Source organism: Trachurus japonicus, unplaced genomic scaffold, assembly GCF_045865225.1.
Source record: "Trachurus japonicus isolate A0001 unplaced genomic scaffold, Traja_1.0 AP030142.1".
Classification (NCBI taxonomy): Eukaryota; Metazoa; Chordata; class Actinopteri; order Carangiformes; family Carangidae; genus Trachurus; species Trachurus japonicus.
Window position 1 is genome coordinate 107454 of NW_028220275.1, and position 13624 is coordinate 121077.

General features: G+C 41.9%; 1 protein-coding gene and 1 pseudogene across 1 annotated transcript; both read right to left on the reverse strand.

The window, feature by feature from the left end:
- Nucleotides 1–1627: 1627 nt before the first annotated feature.
- LOC146960670 (uncharacterized) lies at nt 1628–7690 on the reverse strand (annotated as a pseudogene).
- A 4295-nt stretch (nt 7691–11985) lies between these two features.
- On the reverse strand, nt 11986–13614 carry LOC146960671 (tripartite motif-containing protein 16-like; the record flags this gene model as incomplete). Its single annotated transcript, XM_085772178.1, has 1 exon — nt 11986–13614. A coding segment is annotated over one exon (1629 nt), but the record flags the coding sequence as incomplete, so codon positions are not given.
- Between the last annotated feature and the right edge of the window lie 10 nt (nt 13615–13624).

The following is a 13624-nucleotide window of genomic DNA, read 5'->3' on the forward strand; positions in this document are numbered from 1 at the left end:
GCAAAATCTGTTTGTGAAAGTTAGACAGCTTTATTGGGATCCTGCTCACCTTGAAACCACATGTTAAAATAAAATCTAAACCTCATAGTTTTTCAAGCAATGACCTTGGAAATGTGGAACCACATGGAGTTTGGCAGGATTTATTTTCACAGAGCCTGCAAAAAGCTGCTTCTCACTCTGCCATCTTGGATCCTACGGAAAGTAAAGTTACACTAAAAACATAAACCGAATTATACAAAAAAAAACAAGATACACGCTCCACCAGTGACGGCTGGTATCAATGGGCTAGTGGGGCTAAGCCCTCCCTGCATTATACAACAAAAGATGAGGAAAAAATATTATAAATAGCCTATATTAAATTCTCTAAATAACATACAAAAGATTGTTCTAAGTCTTAGTAAAATCGGAACTGGCAACAATATTAAATAGTTTCAAGAAAAACACAGGATATCTCTAAATGGGCTAATTTTAATCAGCCCGAGCTCACCGAGTCTGCTCTCATTCATTTTCCCACTGTGGATGATTGACAGGTGCCATGTCCCGCCCTCGCCATTGACCGACTGTTGGGGCTAATTTCATTCAGCCCACAGGCCGATCGGTTCTGACCAATCAGCAGCGGGCTGACGCAGGGTCAGTGATTGACAGGCGTCATGTCCCGCCCCCTTGATTCACTTGTCATTGGGGCTAATTTCATTTAGCCCAACACCGCTGTTTTCAGACCAATGACAGGAACCGGAGGAAACGTTGTGTTGTTGTGGGAGGGAGAAGACATAAACAGCGGCGCTAGGCGCTAGCATCACAGGTAGCAGCATACTTTACTGCTCTAAATTATCTTTGCTAACATGAACGAAGTGGAGAATCTAGTTTCTAAACTCACTGGAAGCACCAGACTTAATGACATGGCGATAACAGACCAGAAAGGCCGTTGATATGAGCTGCATACCGGTATATCGTCTTCTTTTTTTTTAATTGAGCAATATCGTTGGGTGTGTGTGCGTGCGTGCGTGCGTGTGTGTGTGTGTAGGTGTTTGTGTGTGTGTGTGTGTGTGTGTGTGTGTGTGTGTGTGCGTGCGTCCGTACGTGTGTGTGTGTGTGTACGTGCGTGCGTGCGTGAGAGAGAGAGAGACTGTGTGTGTATATGTGAGATAACCAGGTGAAGTTTTTTTTTGGACTAGACCCTTCTACTTAATGCAGTGTGTAGGCCTAGTTAGTTGCTATACTTTTGTGAGATGGGATAACCATAACTTTCAGCTGTGTTAACCATTTAATGGGTATAATTTATTTATTAGCCCACCCAACTAATTTGACCACCAGCCGCCACTGCGCTCCACTACATAATAAAGATGCCCAATAAATAAAATAAACTGAAATACAAATAAAACAGGATGAGGCAAAGTCAAACTTTATTTCAAAAGCACATTTAAAATAACAGAAGTTCCCAAAATGCAGATTAAAAAAAGTGTGTGTGTCAAAGAGACAGAGAGAGAGAGAGAGAGAGAAATGAAAAGCAAAACACAGGAAAGCACAGAAAGCTCCAATAAAGAAAAAAAAAGTGATACTGTATATAGTGGTAGTAAATAATAAACTTCACCAGTAGTTCAATAGAAAATGGTCCAGTTCAAAAGCCACTGTCTTTCAACATATAGCAGTCATACATGTAGCAAATTAAGATTTCTACACACTCAGGATAGGAAACTGAGAAAACCTCCAAGACTTAAATCTTAGCATAAGGCTTGCTCTGCGTAATCTTAATTGTCATCATGTTTTCCATCATCTCTTGTATATCCTCGTATCCACTTCAGTTACATTCACATCATTCACACATTTTGTTTAACATGAATCTCAAAAATGGAAAAGAAAATAACAAATCATTTCTTACAGTAATTGGTGATTATCATAAAACCCCAGAGACCTTATTTATGGATGGATTTAACTTTCAACATTTGGTCTGACAAACACATCACTGTAAATGCAATTCTAGATTATTTACAAGAAAATATCCCAATAGCCCATGCAGTGTAAGATAGACAACAACACAAAAACACATCAACACAAATATGCAACAAACATTTAGAGCTCAGAGAAGTTTCTATTTTTATGGAGAAATGTGAGTTTAGGTAAAGAAACATCATCATGAGCAGTGATCTCCTCCACGGCTCCAGCTCTACCTCAACAAACTCAAACATCAACACAACAAGAAATGACAAGAGGTCAAAGTCCCGCCCACAATGTTTGATTGACAGGTGATCTCTCTGCAGTGCAGAGACACAACAGCGATGAGCTTTTAGCAACAAACATGGAGACTAAAGAAAGTGATGAACTAAAATACAGATTTTAACCAACTGCACCTTCAATGATCTTTGTCTATTTGAGTTTACACAACTCTGCTGTATCTCCAACAGAGAAAACCTGAACTCCAGCATGTAGAGGCTGAGTGAATGTGGTCTGGACTCTGTGGAGGAGAGTCATGGTTTCAGAGACGCTGTAGAAGGACAGAATACCTGCACTGTGATCCAGGTACACTCCTACTCTGGAGGACTGAGGACCTGAGACTGGAGTCTGGATCTTGTTGAACCAAAATGTGAAACTGTTGGAGCAAAGTAACGCCCAAGATTTGTCATTACCTCCAAACCAACTTTCATCCCCTGCTCTGCTGATATTCTTGTATGCGACTGCTACATCAACTCCTCCTTCTCCTCCTCTCCACTCCACCTCCCAGTAACAACGTCCTGTCAGACTCTCTCTACTCAGGACCTGACAACAGTAAGTGAATCTGTCTGGGTGACTAGAATAAGACTGATCTTTACCCATTAATTTTACTTTCCTGTTTCCCTCAGATAACAACAGCCATGTGTTTGCTGTGTTTGGATCCAGTGTGATTTCCTGTGAATATCTTAAGAAGTCAGCTCTGGTCCTGGGCTCTGCTGGTGACAGTAAAACATCCACTTCAGTCACTGTCAGTGAGATGTTTGTCCATGTGTCTCTCAGAAGGTCCTGTAGTTGATCTCTGAGCTCTGACACAGCTGCTGTCACATCCTCAAAGTGTCTGAGAGGACGGATATTGATGCTGGATGAGTGTGTAGATGGACTGAGTGCTGACAGTGAGGGGTAGTTGTGTAGAAACTGGGTGTGATCCTCTGTGTGTGACAGCAGCTTCAGCTCAGCGTCTTTCCTCTTCAGCTCAGTGATCTCCTGCTCCAGCTTCTTCTGAAGCTCTTTGACTCCACTCACTTGAGTTTCCTGCTGGGATCTGATCTGCTGCTTCAGCTCAGAGCTTCTTTCCTCCATGAGACGGATCAGCTGAGTGAAGATCTTCTCACTGTCCTCCACTGCTTTATCAGCAGAGCCATTGATGGCCTCCACCTCCTGTTGAAGCACCTTCACATCTTTCTCTGTGTCCTGGATTCTCTGCTGGATGTTTTGTCGACTCAGCTCCAGCTCTCTCTGTCTCTCAGTCCTTTCTGCTGCAGCTGAGACTGTGTCGTGGCCTTTATGTTCATCCACAGGGCAGAGATAACAGATACACTGCTGATCAGTGCGGCAGAACATCTTCATCACCTCATCATGACGAAAGCAGATGTTCTCCTGGAGCTTCTTGGAGGGCTCCACCAGCTTGTGTTTCTTTAACGGAGCTGCTTCATAATGAGGCTGCAGGTGTTTCTCACAGTAGGAGGCCGGACACGTCAAACAGGACTTGACAGCTTTGAGTTTTGTCCCAGTGCAGACATCACAGGCCACATCTTCAGGTCCAGCATAGCAGTGATCAGCAGGAGCAGCTTGGAGTCCAGTCTTCTTCAGCTCCTCCACTAAAGCTCCAAACATGATGTTTTTCACCAGGACAGGCCTCGGTTTGAAGTTCTTCCTACACTGAGGACAGCTGTAGATTTTCTTCCCATCCTCTTCATCCCAGTGGGTTTTAATACAGCTGAAGCAGTAGCTGTGTCCACAGGGAATAGTCACTGGATCCTTCAGTAGATCCAGACAGATGGAACAAAAGAGAAGGTCTCCTGGTCCAGATGAACTCCTTTCTGCGCCATTTCACCTCTCACAGACGACGACTGTCTGAGTTTCTGTTGCTCAAAAGTCAAACTAGTTTTAGCTCTGATCTCAACAACATGTGTCTTAGCAGTGAACGGGGCCTGTCAGCTCCTCTTCTTCACCACATGTTGGTTCCACCCATCTTCAAACTGTAGATCTGAAGGGGAGGGAACAAGGAAACACATGATCAGGGTGGAGCTCACTGTGTTTGAGCAGGACGAAGAGGGAGGTGAACAGGTTGGACTTTGTTCCAGTAGGAGGAGCAGTTTGATAATGTGTGTTTACCCTTTTATTTACATTCCTGCTCATTTCTCATTTGTCATCAATTCATTTTGTTTTCAAGGTTTTATAATCAACTCTTATGCTCTTCTAACAGATTGATTGAATGTTTTATAGGTTACAATTCAAATACAGTAGATGAAAATAAAGTTAATAATTACAGCAGCAGAATGGGAGGTAAGGTGTAAAATTTTACTGGCCAAAATATGTTTTTATTGGCCACTGAACTGCTCACAACAGAAGTCACAAAAAACAACACAACAAAAACAAAAAACAACAGTGTTTCCCCCAGTGCTTTAGGTGGTTACCTCAACAACACACACCTCCTACCTTAACTAAGTTGCTCCAAAAAACATAACAATTAGGCCTAGGTTTAGAACAAAAATTGAAACATTTATGTGAGGTCCATTAAAGTGGCAGTGAAGTCGGTGGTGTAACAGTTTTATTTATTTTGTGTTTGCCATGACTCTCACTGTGGCTGGGAACAAGCTATTGTAGAAGCGTATTAGGTGTGTGATTATGCTGTCTGCTTGGTTGTGCCTGAGACTGTATGTTGATTGTTTATTTCTGACCAGGGTGGGAAAATGAGGTGTATGAACATTTTAAATATGTTTTTAGAGATTTAACTTTACATTTTCAAAACTATTTTACATCTGAATATTACAGAAAAATCATCTATCTATATGGTATTCACATTTTGTAGGCCTACATTTATCTTCTTTATTAATTACATCGTTATATTTTAAATTAACATGTGCAACAGAAAAAATGATCTGAAAAAGCACTTGAAGAATTTAATTTTAAAAAACATAATGAAGCTGTCAATAAAATTAATGTAGGCTATGTTATAGTTTTGGCCAAATCTATCCCTGAATGATATCCTAAAATGAATAGAGAAGAAAAGACATCATTTTCGAAGAGAAACCATTTTTATTCATTTCACTTATGTTCACATCATTCACATAGTTTATTTCTACATTATTTATCATAAGTTTCTATTTTCATGTGGAGAAATTTGAGTTTAGGTAAAGAAACATCATCATAAGCAGTGATCTCCTCCACGGAAAAGAAAATAATAAATCGTCTCCTAATTGGTGATTATCATAAAACCCCACAGACCTTATTTATGGATGGATTTAAACAACATTAGATCTGACAAACACATCTCTGTGAATTTAACGAGAGATTACTGAAAACAAAATATCCCAACAGCCCATGCAGTGTAAAGATAAACAACAAACACATCAATGTATTGTAGATTTCTTAGTTTCAAAAGTGAGAACGAACCTCAGTGATAAAGGAAAGCCTTGTAATTTCACACTGAAAACAAAATATCCCAATAGCCCATGTAGTCAAAGATAAACAGCAACACACAAACACATCAACACAAATATCCAACAAACATTTAGATCTCAGAGAAGTTTCTATTTTCAGAGAGAAATGTGAGTTTAGGTAAAGAAACATCATCATGAGCAGTGATCTCCTCCACGGCTCCAGCTCCACCTCAACAAACTCAAACATCAACACAACAAGAAATGACAAGAGGCCAAAGTCCCGCCCACAATGTTTGATTGACAGGTGATCTCTGTGCAGTGCAGAGACACAACAACAATGAGCTTTTAGCAACAAACATGGAGACTAAAGAAAGTAATGAACTAAAATACAGATTTTAACCAACTGCACCTTCAATGATCTTTGTCTATTTGAGTTTACACAACTCTGCTGTGTCTCCATCATCGTAAACCCAAACTCCAGCATGTAGAGGCTGAGTGAATGTGGTCTGGACTCTGTGGAGGAGAGTCATGGTTTCAGAGACGCTGTAGAAGGACAGACTACCTGCACTGTGATCCAGGTACACTCCTACTCTGGAGGACTCAGTACCTGAAACTGTAGTGTTGGTGTTGTTGAACCAATATCTGAAACAGTTTTTGGAACAATATAACATCCAAGATTTGTCATTACTTCCAAATGAACTTTCTCCCCCTGCCCTGCTGATATTCTTGTATGTGACTGCTACAAAAACTCCTGCTCCTCCTCTTCTCCTCTCCACCTCCCAGTAACAACGTCTAGTCAGACTCTCTCTGCTCAGGACCTGAGGATATGTAATGAATCTGTCTGGGTGATCAGGATAAGACTGTTTTTTACTCATTATTGTTACTTTCCTGTTTCCATCAGATAATAACAGTTCTCTGTGTGCTGTGTTTGGATCCAGTGTGATTTCCTGTGAATATCTTAAGAAGTCAGCTCTGGTCCTGGGCTCTGGTGGTGACAGTAAAACATCCACTTGAGTCACTGTCAGTGAGATGTTTATCCATGTGTCTCTCAGAAGGTCCTGTAGTTTATCTCTGAGCTCTGACACAGCTGCTGTCACATCCTCAAAGTGTCTGAGAGGGCGGATATTGATGCTGGATGAGTGTGTAGATGGACTGAGTGCTGACAGTGAGGGGTAGTTGTGTAGAAACTGGGTGTGATCCTCTGTGTGTGACAGCAGCTTCAGCTCAGCGTCTTTCCTCTTCAGCTCAGTGATCTCCTGCTCCAGCTTCTTCTGAAGCTCTTTGACTCCACTCACTTGAGTTTCCTGCTGGGATCTGATCTGCTGCTTCAGCTCAGAGCTTCTTTTCTCCATGAGACGGATCAGCTGAGTGAAGATCTTCTCACTGTCCTCCACTGCTTTATCAGCAGAGCCATTGATGGCCTCCACCTCCTGTTGAAGCACCTTCACATCTTTCTCTGTGTCCTGGATTCTCTGCTGGATGTTTTGTCGACTCAGCTCCAGCTCTCTCTGCCTCTCAGTCCTTTCTGCTGCAGCTGAGACTGTGTCGTGGCCTTTATGTTCATCCACAGAGCAGAGATAACAGATACACTGCTGATCAGTGCGGCAGAACATCTTCATCACCTCATCATGACGAGAGCAGATGTTCTCCTGGAGCTTCTTGGAGGGCTCCACCAGCTTGTGTTTCTTTAATGGAGCTGCTTCATAATGAGGCTGCAGGTGTTTCTCACAGTAGGAGGCTGGACACGTCAGACAGGACTTTACAGCTTTGAGTTTTCTCCCAGTGCAGACATCACAGGCCACATCTTCAGGTCCAGCATAGCAGTGATCAGCAGGAGCAGCTTGGAGTCCAGTCTTCTTCAGCTCCTCCACTAAAGCTGCTAACATGGTGTTTTTCACCAGGTCAGGTCTTGGTGTGAAGTTCTTCCTACACTCAGGGCAGCTGTAGATTTTCCTCCCATCCTCTCCATCCCAGTGGGTTTTAATGCAGTTGAAGCAGTAGCTGTGTCCACAGGGAATAGTCACTGGATCCTTCAGTAGATCCAGACAGATGGAACAAGAGAAGGTCTCCTGGTCCAGATGAACTCCTTTCTGCGCCATTTCACCTCTCACAGACGACGACTGAGTTTCTGTTGCTCAGAAGTGAAACTAGTTTGAGCTCTGATCTAAACAACATGTGTCTCTGCAGTGAACGGGGCCTGTCAGCTCCTCCTCTTCACCACATGTTGGTTCCACCCATCTTCAAACTGTAGATCTGAAGGGGAGGGAACAAGGAAACACATGATCAGGGTGGAGCTTGATGAGTGTTGAAGCAGAAAGAAGACAAAGGTGATGAGGTTATGCTTTGTTCCAGTAGGAGGAGCAGTTTGATCATTTGTGTTGAACCTTTTATTTACAGTCCTGCTCATTTCTCATTTGTCATCAACTCATTTTCTGATCTTTTGTTTGTTTTCAAGGTTCTTATAATCAGCTCTAAATCTGAACGGGATTTAATGAAACTATTGTAATTACTGGGCCTTATACAATATACAATATCATTATAATGTTGACTTTTGTATAATAATACTACACCAAAAAAAAATGCTAATTCCAATTTCCAGAGCCAAAGACATCACATTTACAATTATACAAGGAGCAAATCCTCACTTGACATACGACGTATTGTTGTCATATGTCAGTTGAATATTGTGATTTTTTCAGAAATACCTGGTTTATCATAAAATAACAGTATTTTCAGCAGGGGTTGTTCAGTGGTCTGTCCAAGGATGTTCTCTACTTCTATTCATCACTGTAAATTGTAGCTTTATTTCATCATTGGAAAACATGGGCCAGTGAATTCCTATGGTCTTTGTGGTCCAGCTCAGTCTCTCTGTGTGGCTTAACTACTCATTCCCAGAGATGTTAAACTAGATTTATAGAAGTCAGTCTCTGTCTTAGGGCCTTAAAAACTCCAGTGACTCACAGAGCTGATGAATGTCCCATCTGAAGCTGTCTGAACACCTACAGATGTGTAGTAATGCTGCCATCTTTCTACGTCTTCCTACAGGCTCTACAGACCGTTCACTTCCCGCCATTTGAGTCAGATTCCCTCCTCGCGCTGAGGCTGCTGAACTATTTAAACCTAACGGCCGTTCTAACCGTTAGTTCTCTAGCTGGCTGAACAACTTTTTGCCTCGGTTGAATACGAAAAAACATCAACGAATTTCATAACAAGGGTTGGGATGTCAACAGGATTTACACTGAGAAGAGTTTTCTTTCTAGTCCCAAATACAGTTCCTGGAGGGTGAGTTACTATATCGCAGTTAAAAGACATGTAACTTTATATCTAACGTTACCTTATGTTTAGCTAGCACCAGCTGTTCAAGCTAGCGAGCCGTTAGCTACGTAACTGCCCCCCCCCCCCCTGCGACATATGGAGGAATATCTCAGTCAACAATTATTAAATGACACCGTAGAGAGCGTGTAAGTACTTACCGGCTGTTCTGGTGTTTATTTACGTTTGTGAGGCAAACGCAGCCCAGCAGGAGCTCTGTGCGGGAGAACGGGTCCAGATGAGAAGGCTGAGGGTGTCGAGCTGGGCAGTGTTTTACTCTCCGATCAAGAGGACGGCGCCCGGGTAAGAAGAAGAAAAAAAAAACTTTATACAATGTTGGCAGAAAAGGTCGATACGATTAAATAATACTGTTTTGATAATTAATAGAGAAAAGAAAAAACAGAGCATCCAGTGGTGAGATACATTTCGGCTGAGAATGGAAAACTCCACTTCCCAGGTGACATTGCGGTAAGAAAAACAGCCAATCCCTGTCAACATCATGTCACATGCTCCACAGACGTACGAAAGGTAAAAAGTTACATTCAGGAAAAAAAAAATCATGAAGCGAATTATGCAAACAAACAAAACACACGTCAGCCTCCACTACATAATAATGATGCATAATGCATAGCCTAATACTTCCTCTTCATAATCTTAATTCTCAAGTTTTCCGTCATCTCTCATACGTGTAATCCTTGTTGTCTCCTGTATCATAATGCCTAAAGAAAACCTTCAAAAGTTAGCACATCTAAAATATTACTCACTGATTCTTATACTATAATCATTTATTGACTTTAGTGACCTTCACACAGTTTGTTTAACATGAATCTCAGATATGGAAAAGAAAATAATGAATCATCTCCTAATTGGTGATTATCATAAAACCCCAGAGAATTTATTTATGGATGGATTGAATAAACAACATTCGATCTGACAAACACACTGAGAACAAAATATCCCAAAAGTCCATGCTCTCAAACCAATCACTCTAAAAGACTGATTTTTGATTAAGTTTAAATATTGTTCAATAAGGTTGAATTATGGGGAGAAAAAGTTGTGGGTACGGTAAATATAATTTTCTAAAAGTGCAAATCTATTTGTGAAAGTTAGAAACCTTATTGAGATCCTGCTCACCTTGAAACCACATGTTAAAATAAAATCTCAACCTCATAGTTTTTCAAGCAATGACCTTGGAATGTGGAACCACATGGAGTTTGGCTGTTACAGACAGGATTTATTTAAAGCAGAAGTAAGTGATATATTTGTGTTAAAGCAGAAGTAAGTGATATATTTGTGTTAATATAAGTCTTAAATAGTTATATCTTCCGACAGCAATCACTTACATAGAGTGTTTGGACTGAAACACGGGTCTCTCAGTCCCTCTGCTCTGCTCTGAGCCCAGGAGAAAACATTTATCGTATCCTACATTTTTTATCCAATGAGGAGAGAGAACGGCATGCAGGGCTGTGTGTGCAGCCAAGGAACGCCGTGAATGTGGCGACGTAGCGACGAGGACTGTTATGGTGCGTTCAAGGAAACTCGTATTTTTCCGACCGTGAAGTGGTACCAGTTCGATCTGGTACGAGTTCACCGGTCGGAAGTTACGAGTGGCCGTTATAGTGACTTTCACCGGTAAAACAGGTCGGAAAAACACGAGTGGGTTGCCTGAAACGCTACAAAGTCGTAAGTTGTGACTTGAAGCTGTAATTTACGATTTCAAAAGCCTGCCTGGAACGCAGCATTAGCGAAAACGACCGGACCACTTACTTCTGCTTTAATATAAGTCTTAAATAGTTATATCTTCCGACAGCAATCACTTACATAGAGTGTTTGGACCGAAACACGGGTCTGTCAGTCACTCTGCTCTGCTCTGAGCCGAGGAGAAAACATTTATCGTATCCTACAGTTTTTATCCAATGAGGAGAGAGAACGGCATGCAGGGCTGTGTGTGCAGCCAAGGGACGCCGTGAATGTGGCGACGCAGGGACGAGGGCTGTTATGGTGCGTTCAAGGAAACTCGTAACTCCTGTTTTTCCGACCTGTGAAGTTGTATTAGTTTGATCTGGTACGAGTTCACAGGTCGGAAGTTGCGAGTGGCCGTTATAGTGCACTTTTCACAGGTAAAACAGGTCGGAAAAACATGAGTGGGTTGCCTGAAACGCTACAAAGTCTTAAGTTGTGACTTGAAGCTGTAATTTACGATTTCAAAAGCCTGCCTGGAACGCAGCATTAGCGAAAACGACCGGATCGCTTACTTCTGCTTTAACAGAGCCTGCAAAAAGATACAAGATACATGCTCCATTACATGATGAAGATGCCCAATAAATAAAACAACCTAAAATACAAAATAAAATTCCACAGTAACAGGCAAAGTCAAACTTTATTTAAAAAGCACATTTTAAATAACAGAAGTTGCCAAAATGCAGATTAAAAAAAAGCCTGTGTGTGTGACAATACTTAGATCTTCGCATAAGGCTTGCTCTGCGTAATCTTAATTGTCATCATGTTTTACATCATCTCTTCTGTATCCTCGTATCCACTTCAGTTACATTCACATCATTCACACATTTTGTTTAACATGAATCTCATATGGAAAAGAAAATAACAAATCATCTCGTGATTATCATAAAACCCCAGAGACCTTATTTATGGATGGATTTAAATTTCAACATTTGGTCTGACAAACACATCACTGTAAATGTAATTATAGATGATTTATGTTACACACCCTACAAGAAAATATCCCATTAGCCCATGCAGTGTAAGATAAACAACAACACAAAAACACATCAACACAAATATCCAACATTTAGAGATCAGAGAAGTTTCTATTTTCATGTGGAGAAATGTGAGTTTATGTAAAGAAACATCATCATGAGCAGTGATCTCCTCCACGGCTCCAGCTCCACCTCAACAAACTCAAACATCAACACAACAAGAAATGACTAGAGGTCAAAGTCCCGCCCACAATGTTTGATTGACAGGTGATCTCTGTGCAGTGCAGAGACACAACAGCAATGAGCTTTTAGCAACAAACATGGAGACTAAAGAAAGTGATAAACTAAAATACAGATTTTATTGTCTATTTGAGTTTACACAACTCTGCTGTATCTCCATCAGACCAACCAAGCCCAAATCCAGCATATAGAGGCTGAGTGAATGTGGTCTGGACTCTGTAGAGGAGAGTCATGGTTTCAGAGACGCTGTAGAAAGACAGAATACCTGCTCTGTGATCCAGGTACACTCCTACTCTGGAGGACTGAGGACCTGAGACTGGAGTCTTGATCTTGTTGAACCAAAATGTGAAACTGTTGTTGTTACAACGTAACATCCAAGATTTGTCACTACCTCCAAACCAACTTTTATTCCCTGCTCTGCTGATATTCTTGTATGCGACTGCTACATAAACTCCTCCTCCTCTCCACTCCACCTCCCAGTAACAACGTCCTGTCAGACTCTCTCTACTCAGGACCTGATAATATGCAGTGAATCTGTTTGGGTGACTAGGATAAGACTGTTCTTCACTCATATATGTTACCTTTCTGTCCCCCTTAGATAATAACAGATGTGTGTTTGCTGTGTTTGGATCCAGTGTGATTTCCTGTGAATACCTTAAGAAGTCAGCTCTGGTCCTGGGCTCTGGTGGTGACAGTAAAACATCCACTTCAGTCACTGTCAGTGAGATGTTTGTCCATGTGTCTCTCAGAAGGTCCCGTAGTTTGTCTCTGAGCTCTGACACAGCTGCTGTCACATCCTCAAAGTGTCTGAGAGGACGGATATTGATGCTGGATGAGTGTGTAGATGGACTGAGTGCTGACAGTGAGGGGTAGTTGTGTAGAAACTGGGTGTGATCCTCTGTGTGTGACAGCAGCTTCAGCTCAGCGTCTTTCCTCTTCAGCTCAGTGATCTCCTGCTCCAGCTTCTTCTGAAGCTCTTTGACTCCACTCACTTGAGTTTCCTGCTGGGATCTGATCTGCTGCTTCAGCTCAGAGCTTCTTTTCTCCATGAGACGGATCAGCTGAGTGAAGATCTTCTCACTGTCCTCCACTGCTTTATCAGCAGAGCCATTGATGTCCTCCACCTCCTGTTGAAGCACCTTCACATCTTTCTCTGTGTCCTGGATTCTCTGCTGGATTTGTTGTCGACTCAGCTCCAGCTCTCTCTGCCTCTCAGTCCTTTCTGCTGCAGCTGAGACTGTGTCATGACCTTTATGTTCATCCACAGGGCAGAGATAACAGATACACTTCTGATCAGTGCGACAGAACATCTTCATCACCTCATCATGACGAGAGCAGATGTTCTCCTGGAGCTTCTTGGAGGGCTCCACCAGCTTGTGTTTCTTTAATGGAGCTGCTTCATAATGAGGCTGCAAGTGATTCTCACAATAAGAGATCACACACATCAAACAGGACTTGACAGCTTTGAGTTTTCTCTTAGTGCAGAAATCACAGGCCACATCTTCAGGTCCAGCATAGCAGTGATCAGCAGAAGCAGCTTGGAGTCCAGGCTTCTTCAGCTCCTCCACTAAAGCTGCTAACATGGTGCTTTTCACCAGGTCAGGTCTTGGTTTGAAGTCCTTCCTACACTGAGGGCAGCTGTAGATTTTCTTTCGATCCCCTTTATCCCAGTGAGTTTTAATACAGTTGAAGCAGTAGCTGTGTCCACAGGGAATAGTCACTGGATCCTTCAGTAGATCCAGACAGATGGAACAAGAGAAGGTC